The 19,336-nt window shown below is 36.1% G+C and overlaps 1 protein-coding gene across 1 annotated transcript in view; it reads right to left on the reverse strand.

Annotated features, from left to right (window-relative positions):
• The window catches only part of ITPRID1 (ITPR interacting domain containing 1), a 71,838-nt gene that overhangs the window by 38,387 nt on the left and 14,115 nt on the right, over positions 1–19,336 (reverse strand). The window contains exons 6-8 of the mRNA XM_077775412.1: positions 17,233–17,435; positions 13,682–14,256; positions 7,787–7,844 (exon numbers count right to left, since the gene is read on the reverse strand). Coding sequence (XP_077631538.1) covers positions 7,787–7,844; positions 13,682–14,256; positions 17,233–17,435 — 836 coding nt within the window. The remainder of the gene's footprint in view (positions 1–7,786; positions 7,845–13,681; positions 14,257–17,232; positions 17,436–19,336) is intronic.

A 19,336-nucleotide genomic window follows, 5' to 3' on the forward strand; every position in this document is an offset into this window, starting at 1 on the left:
GTTGAAAATCGCTTCGTTTGCATTAACTTATTTAATACAATTCCTACTGACACCTTTATTTTTTGTTCAATTTTCTTGCATTGGGAAATTTCAAACATGTACAAATATAGAAAATAACACAATGTGTATCTATTCCTTGTAACCACCTACAGTTTTATTAAAATTTAACATTTTTCCATAGTTACTTCAGATTTTTTTTTTTTATAAAAGGAAACTTTACAGACACAGTAGTCTTACTTAACCTGGGTTTAGCCCTTCCTGAACCCATTTGCTCCCTCTTTACCTCCCCAGAGTTAACCAGAATCCTGAATTTGGTGTTTATATTTCCCTTGTATATTTTTTTGTGCTTTTACTTTGTATATGCATTATTAGTACACACCAAGTGTTGCTAAGGTAAATACATTTTATATATTGTATGCACCTAACTGATTTACTTACTCCCACCTTATACTCATGGTATTTTTCCATGTGGATAAATTAGCTTGTTTGTTTATTATCCTAGTGGTATATTATTCTACTCGGTGACTCTGTAATGATATCATTAACCTTATTCTTATTGATTTGATTGCCCTTAGGTTGTTTTAAGTTTTTCACTATTTCAGTGTTGCAAAAAATGTTTTTATATGTTCATTCATCTGCATATATGTAAAGGATTTCTCTAGGCCATATACTATGAATGAAATGGCTGAGTCAAAGGGTCTGTGCGTCTTAAACTTTACAGGATTTTGCCAAACTGCTTTGCAAAATGGTTGTACCAATTTATAATCTCACCATCTGTGTTAGATTTCTCCTCGCTCACCAGTACTTGGTAGAATTAAATGTAAACATTTTTTTCAGTTTAAAATGGTATCTAATAATTTAAATTTATCTGTTCCTGATTAAAATAGGGTAAAGAATATTTTCTTCTTTTTTAGAAAAATTTTTAACGTTTATTTATTTTTGAGAGAGAGAGAGAGTGTGGGGAAGGGACAGAGAGAGAGGGAGATACAGAATTGGAAGCAGGCTCCAGGCTCTGTTAACCGACTGAGCCACCCAGGCATCCCTCTTCTTTACTGGTTAATTTTTCTGTGAATTATATACTTATTTGCTGTGCATTTTTGGTTTAGTCATTTGCCCTTTTTTAGCTCACTTTTAGAAATTATCTATTAATTCTGGAAACAAATATTTTGCTGTATATATGTTGTAGATAGCTTCTACTTTGTGACTTTGTTTTTTCCTTTTTTGTTTTTTTAATGTTTATTTATTTTTGAGAGACAGAGAGACAGAGTGTGAGCAGGGGAGGGGCAGAGAGAGAGGGAGACACAGAATCTGAAGCAGGCTCCAGGCTCTGAGCTGTCAGCACAGAGCCTGAAGCGAGGCTCCAACTCATGAACCACGAGATCATGACCTGAGCCGAAGTTGGACGCTTAACCAACTGAGCCACCCAGGCGCCTGTGTTTGTCTGTTTTTCAATTGTAGTATAGTTGACCTGTGACTGTTCTTTGAACTTTGTTTATGCTGTCTTTGTTGAGCCAATATTAACAATTATGATGAAGTCATATTATCAATATTTCTCTTTACAGTGTGTGCTTTTGGGTGTCCTGTTTAAGAAATTGTGTCTTACTCTCAGGTCATAAGTATACCCTTCTTTATTTTTTTTTCTTTAAGTAGCAATGGTTTGCTTTTCACATTTAGACCTTTGCTATACTTGGATTTATCTTTGTTAATGGGTTAAGCTCAGGGTGTAATATTCTATCTTTTTCATATGGATAACCAATTCATTGTATCTATCATGTTAATCCTTTCTCCACTGGTTTTAAAATACTTTCTCTGACTTACTATTTCCATACATGTCAGGGTCTGTTTCTGAACTCTATTTCACTGGTCCATCATCTTTTTAAAGAAAAAAACATTTTAACAGTGGTATAACACCTTCATTACAATTGTGATAGAAGTGTTGATTTCTAGGAGCATAAATTTCTCCTCCTTGATCTTCATTATTATCTTAGTTTTTCTTGGTCCTTTACAAGGACATGGGAGTTTCAGGACCATCTTGCAAGTTCCGCACAAAAACAGAACAAAACAAAGCAAAAAACAACCCTGTCATGACTTTATTGAAATTGTTCTGTCCATTTTATTGTTGGTGGAGGTTTGGTGTCTTTATAATATTGAGCTTTCCCATTCTTACCATGACATAGCTCTGCCTTTATTTAGGTCTCATTATGAGACATGGTAATATTTTATAGTCTTCCCAATAAATATCCTGAGTCTTCATCTAGGTATATTCAAAGGTACTCTTATAGGTTTATTGTTGTTGGAATTGTGAAAGAAATCTTTTTTTTTTTTTTTTTTTTTTTTATNTTGCTGATGCCTGGAGATAATACTGATTTTTGCATTTTGCTATTACATTCAACAGACTTGCTAAACCTTATTATTATTCTATTAATATGCCTATTGGTTCTCTTGGGATTTCTATGCAGATAGTTATTTGCCTGTGAATGTGAATAGTGCTTAAGTTTATATACATCTTACTTCATGGTGTGGTCATTCTGCTTTGACCTTGAATTCAATGCTGAATAAAAGGAGTGCAGCAAGTTTTGTTCCTGGTTGACTGGGATTTCCTTGAAGGTTTCATTGTTAGGACTGACATTTGCTATTAACATTTGATAGATGCCTCTCAGATTAAGAAAATGTCCTTCTATTTCTACCAGCAAAGAATTTTTCTGTCTGTTTTGATTTTTAATCATGAATCATGTTTACGTTTTGCTGTCTTTTTTCTGAATCTTTTGAGATTCCTAAATTTTTTTAAACTGTTGATAGAATATGGTTGAAGTGATTCTACCAATGTTGATTCATCCTCAAATTTATGGAAAACCACCACTGTTATTGTTGTGTCAGAATAAACTAATAAACCATTTTAATCAAGCTTTAAAAATAGTTTTCTATTCCAAAATTATAAAAAATCCATTTACATTTATACTTTTAGTCCTTTTATAATTTGGGTGCCATTTTTTTTAGATTTAATTATCCATCTGAAATTTCAATTCACCTGAAAGTTTTGTTGGTGAAGAGTGAAATATTTTATAAGCATACACATCTTTTTCATAATCCATCAAGTTGATCATATCATTTATTTCCTTTCATAATTTATCAGAGTAGTTGATAAATTATTTTAGTTTTTCAGTTGTTGAAACATTGAAATTTTGGGATGAAAGTTGGTTTTCAAGGATTAGAATAGTTCTGATGCTTTACTGCATTTAAGACGTCATTACTTTATTGAAAATGTTTAGGGGCGCCTGGGTGGCTCAGTGCGTTAAGTATTCGACTTCAGCTCAGGTCGTGATCTCACAGTTCATGAGCTCGAGCCTCGTGTCAGGCTCTGTGTTGACAGCTCAGAACCTGGGCTCTGCTTTGGATTCTTTGTCTCCCTCTTTCTCTGCCCCTCTCCCACTTTCACAGTCTCTCTGTCACTCTCAAAAATAAACAAAACATTTAAAAAAAGAAAATGTTTACATTTGTATTCGTAAGTAAAATTTATCAGTTTTGTGAGCCAATTTAGTCAATTTTGAAATCAAGCGTTGCTGTATTTTTTTAACCTAAAAGGAATTGGAAAGATTTACAAATGTTTACATTATCTGAAAGATTTATACAGAAGAGCAACTATCTCCTGAAAAACTGGAAGAGTATACTTATGTAACAATTTTGGTTTTGTTTTGCTGTTGGACATTGATGTTCTCAGAGGTAGTTTTTGATAAACTTAATTTTTTTTGTTTATCCCTCTCTGGGATTAGTTTACTTACAGTTCTATTATGCTATTTTGTTAATCTTTTTGGTTTAAAATCGATATGTATATATAAATATTGGTAACATAAATATAAAATTATATAAAATGTGGTATAGAAAATACTGTAAAACCTTGGATTGCAAGAAACTTGTTCTGCAAATGTTCCTCAAGACAAGCAAACACTTCAAATAAATTTTACCTTGATAAACAAGTGACGTCTTGCAATATGAGTAGTATGTGATGCCAATGTCACATGATCACAACTGAGCCAATGGTTCTTGTCATTTGCTTTGAGATATAAGTGCTTTGGATTATAAGCATGTTTCCAGAACAAATTATGCTGGCAAACCAAGGCTTTACTATACATACATTTTCTAAAATATCATCCATATGAATTATCCCTGGTTTTAATCATACCACTTGTATTTGTGTTCCTTTAGAATTTAAGCATCAGTTTTGTCTATGGTATAACTTCCATGTCAGTGGTTCTGTCTTTTCTCTAATTTTATTTTGATTATTTCGTTTTGTTTGTATGGATTTCTCTCTTTCCTTGCTTGACAGCTTTGCCTTTATTCCCCACAAAAAAAGCTAGTACTTTGATTTTTACTTATTGAATTACTATTTTTCTGCTCTCTACATTATTAATTTTTAGTTCAATAATCTCTAACTTCCAAATATGTTTATTTTACTGTGTTTATGATGACTTCTTGAGGCAAATAATTCATTTTAGTTTTTACTTATTTGATAATGAAAGCAATTAATGCTATGAATTTGCCTCAGATTACTGCTTCTGTTCCAATTCTTCAATTTTATATGAAACATCATTATTATTTAAATGATCTGAACTTATAGTTTTACATGAGCATTTTCTGCACTTTTTTAAAGATGGGGAACTCAGTCCCCAAGTCCTGGATTTAGTATTTTGTTTTGTTTGTTGGGAGGAGGAAGTGTTGCTTATATTTTTACTATTGAATTCACATATTACTGCATTTATCCATGGCAAGGTAGTTCCTATGTAATGTGTGCGTGTGTAAGAAGTCAATGAGATAATCTTTGTATTGACAAATTATTAGCTCTTTTAATAAAATATACCAAGAACACTGACAAAGAATATTTATTTCAGTATTTTTCTATTATGCTCATGTTATCAATTATGATATTAATGTATTTTCCACCATATTTTATTATGTCCTGCTTGATCGGTAAAAGACTGAGAGGAATATTAAAATCTCCCAATTTTGGAGAGATGCTGGTCAAAGGATACAAAGTTATGGTTATCTAAGGAGATGTCTAGAGATCTAAGGTACATGGTGAATATAGTTAATAATACTACTGAATATTGAAAATTCGCAAAGAGTAGATTTCAGGAGTACTTATCACACAAAACGGAAGCTGTGAAGAGGTGATACGCTAAGTAGTTTGACTATTGTAATCATTTCAGTATGTATATGCATGTACATCATGTTTCATACTTCAAATACATATAATTTTAATTTAAATATAAAAAATACAAATTACAAAGTGTATAAAAGTTTTGGACTAGTTGTCGCGTCCAAAATTAACAACAAAATTAATTAACAACAAAATCTCCTGTTTTATTGTGTCAATTTCCTGTAGTATCACCAGAATTTTGTGCTAAGTAGTGTTATGAAAATAACATATGCACATGGTAACAAAAGAAAATTAGAAGATGCCAATTAATTTAAAACATGTTAGTTTCCCTTCTGTTAAGGTACATCCATTAGCAGTTCCTTAAATATTCTTCCAGAAGCATTCTGTGCATACTTTTTCACCTTGGTAGAAATAGATAACTCTTAATAAAAAGAGGTGTCTATATAAAATCTTTTGTACATATTTTTTCTCATTTACCAACTGTATATCTAAGAGACCTTTCCATTTCAACACATAAATATCTGTCTGAATAGATTTTAATGTAAAAATGTACCATAATTATTTAAAGCTAATTTATACTTTGGAGTATTTAGGCTGCCTCCAGCTGTTTATTATTATAAATATATTTTTGCAATCAAAAACCTTGTGTGTACACTGGAGTCTACTGATGGGTCAAAACCTAGAACTGGAATATTTGCATACATTTAAAATTGTGTGACATTGATGGATTATACTTCAAGTAATTATTATGATTTTAACTTACAACCAACAGTGGGTAAGTGTTGGTTTCACATTTTTACTGTCACTTGGTATTACTAAACTTTTACGTATTTGTGACTTAGAACCACAGTTGATTATTATCTATCATGGTTCTGAGGGTTGACTCAGCTCAGCTATGTCATTGTCACTTAGATTCTGTCATGTGGTGGCAGTCAGTTGACATCTGGACTGGAGTCATCTGAAAGTTTGGGTGGATTGGACATCTAGGATGCCTTATTCACATGGAGGCTCATTCAAGGCTGTCCACCAGAGTGGACAATCCCATGTGGCTTGGGATTTTCACAACACAAGGGCTGTGTTCTCATAGGGAATGTTCCAAGAACCAGTATGTCAAGAGCCAGAAAACAGCCAGGTGAGTGAAGGGCCACACTCTGGAAGAAGCACAGTATAATTTCCACCATATCTTATTGGTCAAAATGGTCCCTACACCTTCATTTTTGAATGAAGTCATCTTTGTAACTTTAGGTCAAAATTCATTCACTTATATTCATATGTACAGAAATAGAAATTCATTCATATATATAATTCATACATAAATGAATTCAGTCATTCATTCAGTCATTCATATATAAATAAAAGTAATGCTTTTCCCCTTTCCCTATTAATAGAAATAGAACCAGTTTTGCTTATTTTTTTCTCAGTTCTATTTTTTCTTGGGTTAACAACACTGTTTTTGAAAGTAATAAATTACATTTGCTTTACTTTAATTCAGATTTTCCCCATTAGGCTAACCTTCACCCATCTTACTTTGCTTTCTGAATTTGAAATGAAATGTAGATTAGTGCTTTTGCTTAACTTCCCAAATCATTTTTTGGAACGATTGGGGTGACTTATGTGATATCAGTAGACCTCTTAATTGAATGTTAAGGAAGGCAGTTCCTACTGGCACGGAGACCTCCAGCTTCATTGAGAAGCATTCAATTAGATGAAAAACAGATGCTTATTTTTGTCTTATAAACCTCAATGCAGGTTATGTGGTAATTACTTCGAAGAGCAGGATAACAATTTATGTAATCAGCAGGACCCTATAATTACTAATGCATAATTTCTAAACAGCATTTAGCAAAATGAGGCCCATACATACACTTTGTAATGAAAAAGACGTGTTTGACACCACACTAAATTAAATTAAAAATTTGCATATTTTCTTCCAGGAAATGCACTAGCTTCATCTGCTTTATTTTGCTTCACTAATCCCTGTCTACTTTTAGCTCTGTTATAGGATCATGGAAATGCTGAATCACAATGATGGCTGAATGAGAGCATAAGGATGAGGCATAGAGAGAGCCCTCCTTCTCTGCTGTCTAGGATTATATAACATAATTCTGAGAGATTATTTGGAACACTACATCTAGGCAACTTGTTTCCATGGAGAGTTTAATATGAAGGTCCTACAATCACTTAATTTAGAATGTAAGTGCTGGCAGAAAACTTAAAAATTACCTCTGCTTCTCGGAGGCCGAGTAAAATGATGCAACTTTTGTAACGTCAAGCAGTTGTCAGTAGGAGTAAAATTATTCATTCAGTTAGTCTCAGTCCTATGTGGAATCCAGTCCACTCTCCTGATTAAATCACATAGAGTTGATGTTGCACAAACCACATGTTGCATTAGCCCCCGGGATGTCAAACAGTTCTGCAATAAGTCTTTTGAAATGTACATGTACATTGACATTGCTGGTAGGCTTTTAATAGTAGTCGATATAAATAGTAGTGGTAGTAAATGGCAGTAGTAGTAGCTATGACATCGGAAGGTAATTTAAGTTCTACATATTAAGAAAGTTGAGCACTTGTTATTTACCATTTCCTTCTGAAAGACCATCAATGAAATTGCACAGCTTGATAAATTCTTACCTGCAATTCCTGAAGTCATGTCAAGAGGATTACCAGTCTCTTCCTCAAAGCTCTGGACCTGAGACACCAAAATATATCAATCTCATTAGAAATGTTTTCATAATAAATTCACTTCATTTATTTAATCAACATATAATGAGTGCCTACTGGCTACTGCTAAGAGGATTAACTATGATTTCTAAACTCAAAGAGCTTACACTCTCCTCCAGGCAGGATAAAGATTCAAAGAACTAAAGCTGATCAGGAGAGGGAAATGGGTGGGAAGAATAGAAACCCTGTCTGTAAGACCTGGCATTCGAGAGAAACAGAAATAATAATAATACTATTATTCTAGATATTTTTTGTTTGCTCCTAAAGAGCTTTAAATATATTCGGGGAATGAAAGTTATTTCCCATATTTAATTTTATTTCTCTGAGGGATTTATTTATGACTTGGTAAATTTATGGAAAGCGATTCAGAAAATTCACAACTCAGTTGCTATACAGGGCTTACATAGCTCAAAGAAAATTTGTTTTCCAAATTGATAGAGCAGAATTTATTTTTAAAGTTATTTTCAGAAATTGATAAATACACTCTAGTGGGAATAAAATTATGGGTAAAACAAAATAATAGATATTTCTTTTCAGGGCACCTGGGTGGCTCAGTCCATTGAACATCTGACTCTTGGTTTCAGCTCAGGTCATGATCTCAGGGTTTATGAGATCATGCCCTGAATGCCCAGCATGGAGCCTGCTTGAGTTTCTCTCTCTCCCTCTGCCTCTGTTCCTCCCTTGCTCATGTGTGCTTTCTCTCTCTCTCAAAAAAAAAATATTTCTTTAAAAGTAATAATATAGAGTACTATAGAAACTTGATTTAAAAAGTTAAAGAAGGTAAGAAAACAGTTACTGTTAATATTTTGGAGTTCGTTTTTGCAGGTTTCGTTTTTAATATGATGTTTTTGGATATCCTTATGTAATCAAAAATTTTCACTCAGAATTTAGAAGGGGAGCTTATTTCCCCACATTGTGTAATTCCTTTGAAAACACCAGTTTTGAAGACTTTACAATAGACCATATTTTGAAGGTACATTAATTTACTTAATGGTTCTCCTAATGTTTGAATGTTTTTTAAATTTTGCAAATAGAAGTAATGGTGAGATGAGTATCCTTGTACCTAAATCTTCTTCATGTCATATTATTCAATTGGACTCATATCTGAATAGTGAAAACTGAATCAAAGGACATTTAAACATTGTAGTACATGTGGCCCGAAAGGACCTTTAACTCAGGAATAAACAGAAAACCATGAGGCTACAACTCAGCAAAGTAAGAAGAACTATTTATTCCCTGCTTTTAATCCTTTATCTGTTTTTTTTAAAGTTGTTTTATACTTAAGATTAATTAGACATATTTCTTAACATTACTCTAATTGGTTTTGTCACTCAAACCAGCGTGCACCATATACACGTACCATGGACATTTTCAAGTATAATAAGAAAATTCTTCTGCTGCGATCATCATCAGGGAGAAAAGTTCACTTCGTGCAATGTAAAGCACATGTTCATCTAGGGAAAAACAACCCCCAGACAACAAAATCTCAACAATGTAAAATGCAAACCAGGTGTATTCCTGGGTTAGTCACCCTGAGCCAAACTTATTAATAAATTTTTAAAAATTAAAAATAAAGAACTAGTTATAAACTTTGGAAACATTTTCCACCTAATCAGGATGCCAACTGGCATTGTTTCATAATAGGGACATTGTTGCTCACATTTAGTTCTAGAGAGCAGGATCTCTGAATGGAAACGAGAGGAAAATTAAATATGTTTTATAGTGGATGTAAAGAAGCATCCTACCTTGACTTTACAATTGCAGATGCTTCATTAGTATTAAATTCTCTTAATATGTTTGGGAATTTAAAAAGAAAGGAACAGACTCAGTTTTACTAAGTAAAATTAAACAAAAAATATGTTGATTTTTGCACTAAAAAATCTATGCGCAATTTTGTTGGAATCATAGTTTTGAAAAGTGAGCCAAATATTGTCAAATTCAGCCTGTAAGTAGGACTTCAGGGAGAGCATCATAGATCGATCTGAAGGCAATTTTGGCCAATCACGGTTGAAATTATGATAGCTAGATATTTAAGTACATTGGCTCATGTTTTAAATGCCATGAAAATCTGCCAATTTCACACATATTTTTCATTTCTTGTAATTGGATTTTTAAATTTGCCATTAAAAAATGACTATTAAATCTGGCCTTAGTTCCTGTTTAAGATGCAACATACCAAGCTTCATTTACTCATCCACTGGTGTTGAATGAAACAAATATTTTTTTCCCAGTCTGTGATGAGGACATAATATTTTAGGTATACTTTTTAGAAAAACAAAATTCAAGTAGTAAGTTTCCTTTATATCACTTTTGGGGGCTCTCTGCCTTGGATACATATATAGCCTGTCATACACATGAATCTGGGCAAATGTTAAAGAAAGACCATGGACAAAGTTGGTTATGAAGTTCAAATGCATATTCTGTTTTATGCCAGCCAGACTAAATTAAAATCATCAAATATTTTTAATGCTAATTTAATCACTCACAAATGTTTACTGAGTACTTACTCTGTGCCTAAAATTATATGAGCTTGGGGTACCTGGGTAGCTCAGTTGGTTGACTCTTGCTTTCAGCTCAGGTTATGATCTCATGGTTCATGGGATTGGCCTCTCACTCATAGCAATGAGCCTGCTTGGGATTCTCTTACCGCTCTCTCTGCCCATCTCCCACTTAAGCTTGTTCTCTGTCTCTCTCAAAATGAATAAACTTAAAAAATAAAATAAAAATAAATTTCTTTAAAAAAACAAAGAAACAGGGGCACCTGGATGGCTGGGTTGGTTGAGGGAACGACTCCAGCTCAGTCATGATCTCGTGGTTCATGAGTTTGAGCCACACCTCTGGCTCTGTGCTGAAAGCTCAGAGCCTGGAACCTGCTTTGGATCTTTTGTCTCTGTATCTCTCTGTCCCTCCCCTATTCATGCCTATCTCTTTCTCTCACAAAAATAAATGAACATTAAAAAAAAAAAACCAAAGAAAGAAACAAACAAAAAGCATATGGACTTATATTCTTTTATTTTGGTGTCTGAGTGCCTTCTCACCTCCATACATACTACCAGAGAGCTTTTCCTTAAATAATTGTTATTTAAGAATATTTGAAAGTGTACCATGCAAGATCTGACATTCTTTTCTAGATCCTTTTCTTTTAATTTTTTAAAAAAATGGTTTATTTATTTCTGAGAGAGAGAGAGAGAGAGAGGCAGCGTGAGCAGAGGAGGGTCAGAGAGAGAGAGAGAGAGAGGGAGATACAGAATCCAAAGCAGGCTCCAGGCTCTAAGCTGGTTGTCAGCACAGAGCCCAACACGGGACTTGAACCCATGAACCGTGAGATCATGACCTGAGCCGAAGTCGGACGCTTAACCGACTGAGCCACCCAGGCGTCCCTCTAGATCCTTTTTATTCTGAATGTAATGTTTATCTCTCCCTGTCCTCTCACATATAGATGGCATCCAATGGACGTTATTTTCCATTGGATGAAATTTCTTGTTTGGATCCTAAGTAATATAGCAGACTGACAAATGGATTGCAGATTTTCTTAATATTTATGTCACTGTAAGTAGTAGCTTGATAATTAAATAATCTTTGCAAGATTGAATTAAAAGAAAATTTTTCTTAGCGCTACCTCAGTTTATCTTCAAATCAGGGTACTAGATTAAAGTCTGCTTTTTTATCCATTTACAGTTTTTATTTATTTGTAGGCTATTGGTTTACATTCAGATAAATATTTTAAGGCTCGTATTTTTTAATATTTTAAGGTTCTCAAAATAATTTTTTGACATAAGACATGTATACACATAAACATATATACATAGATATTAGGATCATTAACAGCTACATATTTTGGAGCAATTTTTATATACTTTTGGCATAGGTAAGTCTACCAATAGGCATATGCACCTAATTCCTCTTCTTCTTTTAAGGTTATGGGTAAGCCTTACTTCCTGCAAGTTCGTTGATCCTCTCAGCCCCTTGGCTGGTTAACAACCTATCTTCCTGGCGTGCCTGGGTGGCTCAGTCAGTTAAGCATCTGACTTCAGCTCAGGTCATGGCTTCATAGTTCATGAATTTGGGCCCCGCATTGGGCTCTGTGTTGACAGCTCAGAGCCTGGAGCCCGCTTGGGATTTCCTGTCTCCCTCTCTCTCTGCCCCTCCCCTGCTCATGTTCTCTCCCTCCTTCTCTCTCTCTCTCTCTCGCAAAACTAAATTAACATTAAAAAAAAAAGAACCTATCTTTTTGCTCCACAAATGTCCTAAACACGTCTAGAGTGATATGAAAGTTTACCAGTAGAGCTGTCACTCTCCCTGCATATCACTGGTCCCTGTGCCTGTCCCTGCCACCACACCGACATTCCCTTGCTGGCAGGCTTGCACCCCAGAGACTATCAGACTGTCAGGCTTACAGAGGGCTCACAGGAAAGGTGGCTCCACCTTGGGGTTCACATATAAATATCCTGCCCCGCTTCTGGATAATTACATCAGGGAAAAAATTTTTGCTCTTTTGTATTTCCTCTGTCATAATATTAAAGAATAGAGAAATGTGTGAAAAGATGTATATATTTTTTTAAAAGACTGAGAAGTGCAAGTGGGGGTGTCATCTAAGTGAGGGTGAAAATTAGCATGAGTGAGTGAAGGGGAAGATGAAAGGGCAGATTGTGAAATATGTGAATATAGATATACATAATGTGTGTGCACATAGACACACACACATGTATGTATATAGGACAAAATATCTTTTATTTACTGACATTCCTTAGCCCTTCTCCCAGTCAAGAAAGAGAAGTCTGAAGGGTTACTGGGCTCTGACCCTGGGTAGATGGGAAATAAACAGTGTGGAGAGGAAACCAAGCAGGCAGTGTGAAGAGGCACACGTGAGGAAAGAGTCTGTAAAAAGTTTAATCTTTTCCACATCACATGTTTCACGCCTGTGTGTTAAGGACAAAATATATCGTGATCAGTCTGCATAAGACATGGTGAAAAGGATGAAAGTAAGCAGGCACTGATGCGTGAACTTCAGTCAAGCCACAGGACCCACGCTAAGAGGCTCTGTGCTGCGGTGCAATCCAGGGAGAACCCAACAGTGAGACTACTACCGCTACATCTCAAATGCATTGATACTTTTCCTGAGTTGCCTCTTGGTGGCATAGAATGAGACTGATGACGCCAACAGCGTGGGCATCAGAAAAAGGTGGGGCCAGCCCCAGAAATGTGTAGTGGCATAGGAATGAGGTTGGTGCTAAGAGTTCTTGGTGCAGAGTTGTGAGTTTATATGTGTGAAATGGATGGAGGTCAATTAATGTGAATTTGATAAACTCCAAAGCAAACAAACAAATAAAATATTAGTCCTGTAAAATCAAAACCAAACCCGGGTCCCCCCTTCTTTGTCTAAGGCCCTGCATTGGGCGTCATGGGGGAAATACTTCCAAGGCACATCTCCTTGAGGACGTGGTGGTCAAGGAGCTGACAGACTAGCAAGGGAGATGCCATTGAAACACATGTACAGTCTCTTCCTTACAAGCTCTCCCTGCCAAAGCTGTTAGTATACAGAGTGGATGGGTGGACGGGTTTCACTGAGTGGGAAGTACCTGAACTGTCCCTCAAAGACCACTGGTGAAACAAGGAAAGTTAGAGAGAGGATGGAAGCATGCTAGAATGACCTTAAATGTTTTAGACTAAAAACAGGAATTTGGAACAATAAGATATGAAGCTGAGGGGCTGAAAGGTAAAGGCGTTAACTGAGGGTAGAAGGCAGAAGATGCCTTGGGAATGGTCATTTCTCTTAGAAGTTGAGTGTGGAGGTACAACACTGACCTCTTCCATTTCAAAGGAGTCTGGTACTCGGCCTGCAAGACGAGAGAAGCTCTTGAGCTTGTTAGCTTGAATCAAGTTCACCTTTTGAGTTCTGTCCTTGACTGACCCCTCATACAGATAGGAAGGAGGAGCCCTCTTGGCCAGTGTGGATGAGCGAGGCCATTGCTTGCTCAGAAGAGCTTGGGGAGAGTGACAAGGTACCAAGTCACCGCATGCTTGGAGAGACAAGTGTTCTGCTGAAGGACACAAATGACTTTGGTCTTGGTGGTTTGTCACAGTTGGTAATTCTGCTCCACATTTTCCCGATTTTGCAGAGGTGATGGAAAATTTGCCCCTCTTCTTCAAGAACTCTGACAGTTCTGAGCTACCATCCTTCCCAATAGTCTGCTTTGAAGCTCTCCTGGAAAGTCCACCCATTCTTCTTCCATGTTCTTTGGCCTCACTCACTGAGGTCCCTTGCACATTTCCCCCTCCATCTTTCTCTTCTGCATTGTTCTGCAGGATGTTAACATCATTCAGCAAAGATGAGAAGGCATTGGCTACATGGTCCAGGATCTCTAGTTGTCGGAAGCGACCTGAACGAAGGAACACACAATTTTTAGACTGGGTCTTTTCAGTGAAACTGCATGAATGTAGTCAAAACTGAAGAGGTTGGTAACACGTGTGATTTTCAAGATGGGAAGGACTTAACCTCTTGAAACTCAAATTTTTCTCAGTACATGCCACTGGTTATTATGGCAGTGATTCCTCAACGTAAGAAGATGCCATTGTGTCTTGGGGATAGCTAATACATTTTATATTTAGTTAAATATGCCTAGGTATATACATTCATATATGCCTGTAGTTTCTGTGTGTAAATCCATAAAAACTACAGGCAAGGATCAACCTTAATCTAATGTTGTGTATTAAACTAAAGGTTAAAGAGTGAAACTAGCTTTTTCATGTGAGGTGAACTTGAGAATTCTTCCACAGCTTTAGGTGGCAGTTACCATAATTGTCACCTCCATTATCTCCACCTATCCTGTCACCTACAGTGTGCAAAGATCATGGAATAAGGAGTCAGAAGGCCTGGATCCATATCCCAGTTCAACCAATCACTGGGAGTGTGATGTCGGAGTAAATTAATTAATTTAATAAGAGCTATAAATATGCAAGACTCCGGAAGACAATATACTGTTCTCAGTTGTCCAAGAGAAGATAGCCATTAATGTGAAAATCCATTTGTCTTTTCAAATGAACCAGCTCCTCAACTTGTAAGTCTTCCTGGATGGTGCATGTAGGCAATGTGTAATTATTGACTTAATTATCATATGGAAGAGACCTAGTGTGGCCAGGGCAATTTGAGGACACATTGCCACTTTAAAAGAAAATGGTGAAGAATAGTCTTGGTTGTCTCTAGATAATAAAACCAAAAAGATGGAAAAGAAAGATTTTGTTTATATTACACAACCTTTTCTCAACCTCAGGGTTGATAGTATGCAGGGTTGCACAGCTCAGCAATGCTCAAAGGCCTTGTTGGTGAGTAACAATCCTTTGTTCTGTTGCTTACACCCTCAGGGCTACTGACTCTCCCTGGAGCACATCCTTGCATCTATCTGCTCCCCTAACCTGAAAGGGAAAGATATTGACTATTGATCCTTCTACTTTAAAAAATGTGATGGGCTTTTCACAGAGGATTATGATATTCTTTCAAGACCTAAAGGAACTCTTGGGTTCTGGATATTTTCAGAAGCATTCCAATTATATTTTTCCTCTAAATTCAGCTTTAATTGAAACTAAATCTTTCTTTGTGAGCCCAAGGGTATGACTGAATCATAATTCTATTTTTATGATTATCATCCATCCATCCTACAGCAGATTTTTATACTTGGACTAGGAATCTATCCATTTAACTGGGTAAGTCAATTCAGAGAACAGAGTCTTGTAGTGCTGGATGAGTGGGTGTTTTGTGTTTTGTTTGTTTGCTTTGCCTTTGGTAGATTGAACAATGAATCAGTTGATTCTCATCCCTTCAAGTTTGAGCCTTTTTTATTGACGTTGAATAAGATACTTTTCCCTTCTGTTTTTAGAGCAACCAACTAATTTTATTTTTGTTTCTTTTACATTCATCCTTCTCGGCTTTCTTGAATCAAAAGTGTACTGGTAAGTGTTGAGTGAAAATGGTTAGGGTGTGTAATTAGCACAGTGTTGAGTGGTGGAAATTAGAGTGGACATAATCACAGAAGACCAGCTCCCGGGTCTTCCATAATCTATGTGTCAATTTCATCTATAAAATGTTTACCGCTCAAGTCAAACACCCCTCAAATATTGATAAGAGTTATTGTCTCCAAATTGATCAAAGAACTTGCATCTCCCTATGGCTTGGAGGAGGAGACAACAAAGAACGATACTAATTTCTTCCAAAAGGTAAAGAAACATCGCATAGCAACATCTTTAGGGACACCTCCTCTTTTTAAAAAAATTGCATTGCTGAAATTTTGAGATGCATTTCACCCACATGAAATTGGGTGAAACAGACACTAAAATGAAAAATCTAAGATATTTGTTTGAGAAAAACACTTTATCTCACTTGACTTTCATGGATTTATTTAAAGAACTTATTTCAGAAATGGCATTTTGGCATTTTCTCCAGTCCAGGATTCTACAAACTCTATCCCATGGAGGAGATGTTCTTTAACACTCCTCCAAGAGGGATTTTATATTTAAATGATTTTGAAAAGTCTGCACTGCATCCTCTCTGGGAGACTGAGAGTGTACTTGAGCTTATTAAACAAATTCTGGAGTAAATAAACCTGTTTAACTGCAAGGCATCTTTCCCCAAAATTATTTGAGCACAGAACACACACTCCAACAGCATCCTAGTAATATCCCAGAGAAAATTCCATTGACCACCAGTTGGGGAAAAATAGCAGCATGCATGATAACTAAGCGGTTTAGGTATAGTTAATCCACAGATCTAGAGGTCTGATAGCTTATAGCCTACCACTAATGGCTCATGGTAGAAGAAGCACCATTCTAAACCTCATAGATGAGGAAATTAAGGTTTTACCTTAAGCTTCATCAGATCCTGGTTTCTCTGCCTCCCGCGTATGTGGCTATGGTATATATTAGTGCTTTTCACTGCTAGTGCATTTTCTTTCTTCTGGACGTATGTTAGGATTGCACACTCTCAGCCCTTTGGAGTTAAGTGTGGCCATGTGACTGATTTTGGACAATGAAATCAGTGGGCAAATTCTGAGCGGAAAGAGGTAAGAGTCAAGTGTGATTCTCCATTTCCACCTTTTCTCTGTCATTGTGACAAGAGACTTTCAGGCGGTGGGGTCAAGTCCACCAATGAAGGCAACATGGAACAGATCTTTCCCCCAAGCATGCACATGAAGCCAATGCAGACACGTAGAGTGATCAACATGTACACATTTCTGCTCTAAGCCACTGCAATATTGGGGTTATTGTCACTACACATATATTCCAAATCGTCCCTCCTAATACTGTGGCTCACCTGACCACCACCCCCATTGCCAAGATTCACAAGCCACGCAGTCCCCACTTACCATACAGGTCCGGGTTCTCAAGGTCCATTCGCTGCTTTTGAGCTTCAAGAAAAACCTGGTTGTTGATTCCTCTGGCTGCTGAACCAGAACCCAAGAATCTGGCTGGGATTTGGGTGCAGATGTCTGGCTCCTCTGCACCAAACCCCAGATCCAAGAGAATCTCCACTGGATCTTTTTCCCAAAATTCCAGCCATTCAGGAATGCTGTGGTAAAAAGATGAATATCTTTATCCAGTAACAGTTCATTTAACAAGACCCATTTTTTTTTCTAGTCACCTCACCCACCCAATCTTCTAGAAATTGAGTGGAAGAGGAATCTAAATAGGCAAATAGATGGCGCATTGATGAGCGCTCACATGTACTCACTTAAAAGACAGCCCATCAAACCCATTCAGGGACTGCTTGACTGTACTTTCTATGCAAGACCAAAGAGTTTAATTATCTGACTTTCTATTTCATAGTAAGCGAATGTTAAGTTAGATAGAGCAGGAATATGGTGGGACAGAAACCAGAAGTGATGCACTGATAACCACAAAGAAATGGTAGTTCATGGCAATATGAAACAAAAAACAAACAAACAAAAAAAAAACAAAGCTGTGAACAGTAGAACTCAAAAAAGGATGTTTTTAACGAGAATCAGTCTGCGGGTGCCCTCAGGTACACATATCTTTTGAGGATATCATTAAACGTAGGCTCCAAGGACCGATCTTTACAAATAATGATTTTTAGTCCCTAAGTATTATTAAAAAATGTTCTGTATTTTTTTTTTNACTCAGCTTTGGCACTTAAAATTATAAACTTCAGTTTTCTGGAAATTATATTTATGTATACCAACTAGTTTCCAATCACTGACCTTCTGGGTAACCGTGCTGTTGACCTTTTGAAAACTGATGGGTTATATAGGAAGCAGAACTTCTGAGGAGGTTTTCCTAGGTTTGTCTGGTTCTTTTGTTGCAGGTTTCTGTTTGTCTCTACTTTACATGCAACACCGAGGAGCTTATTTGAGATAGTTTGGATGATTTACTTTCATGACTTCATCATTTAAATTGGATTAATTACAATTCATGTATTTAGCCATTCACACATTTAACAACAGCCACCTGTAGTCTCACTGGGCAGGCCCACTTACCACACATTACCCAACATCACGTTCACACTTTCTTATGTGACAGAGAGCTGGTGCTTTGCCTCATGATTCGATCAAGGAAAAAAGATAAGCCAAAACTCTTATTGTGGGGCTTAAATGGCTCAGCTGGGATATCTTAATCACTGGAAAGAACTGAAGAACTCGGGATACCAATCACTTGATACGCCCAAATAGAAAAGATTCAAGGGAGAAAAAAATTCTTGGGAGAAATCTAAATCCATACCTTATGAAAGATTTAGTCTGTTATCCTATGGTCCCGTTGTACAAATTTTTATCCCATTTATACAAATATTAATTGAACATCTGTCATGTTCCAGGCTCTCTGCTAGGCACCCAACGTGCAAAAAGGATCAAAGACATAGTTCTGCCTTCTAAAGGCTCACAATCTCATGTGCAAGAATGCATTTATTGATTTGTCACTAAACATTTTTAATATCATTAACTCTTCTTATTTACATTTAATTATGTAAGACAATTGTCAAAAAGTATATTACACATAAAGCTTTCTTTCCCCTTGACCATTACCCCCACCAATCCTGACTCCCTTGCTACTGAATTTATATGTGTCCTTCCAGATATTTTTCTATATTTCATAGATGCCTTATAGTTTCACTTGTTTGATTTATAAATAGCAGCATACTCTATGTATCTTTCTTTTATAAATAGCAGCATACTCTATGTATCTTTCTGCATCTTGCTTTTTCCCCCTCAAAAATATGACTTGAAGTTCATTCTAAGTTAGTATATATAGTTCTTTCTGCCTATTCCTTTTATCACTGTATAGAATTCTATAAAATGGGTGGACCATTTATAAAATGTTGGACCATTTCCCCATTGACAGACACTTAGCTCAATCTCCCTGACTCTCCTTGACATCCTTCTTACGAATTGGAGTTTTGACATCCTTCATTCATTCTCTCATCCATTCATTCAACGAGTTATTTCCCAAATGCCTGTT

The sequence above is a fragment of the Crocuta crocuta genome, unplaced genomic scaffold (assembly GCF_008692635.1).
Source record: "Crocuta crocuta isolate KB4526 unplaced genomic scaffold, BGI_CrCroc_1.0 scaffold197, whole genome shotgun sequence".
Taxonomy (NCBI): domain Eukaryota; kingdom Metazoa; phylum Chordata; class Mammalia; order Carnivora; family Hyaenidae; genus Crocuta; species Crocuta crocuta.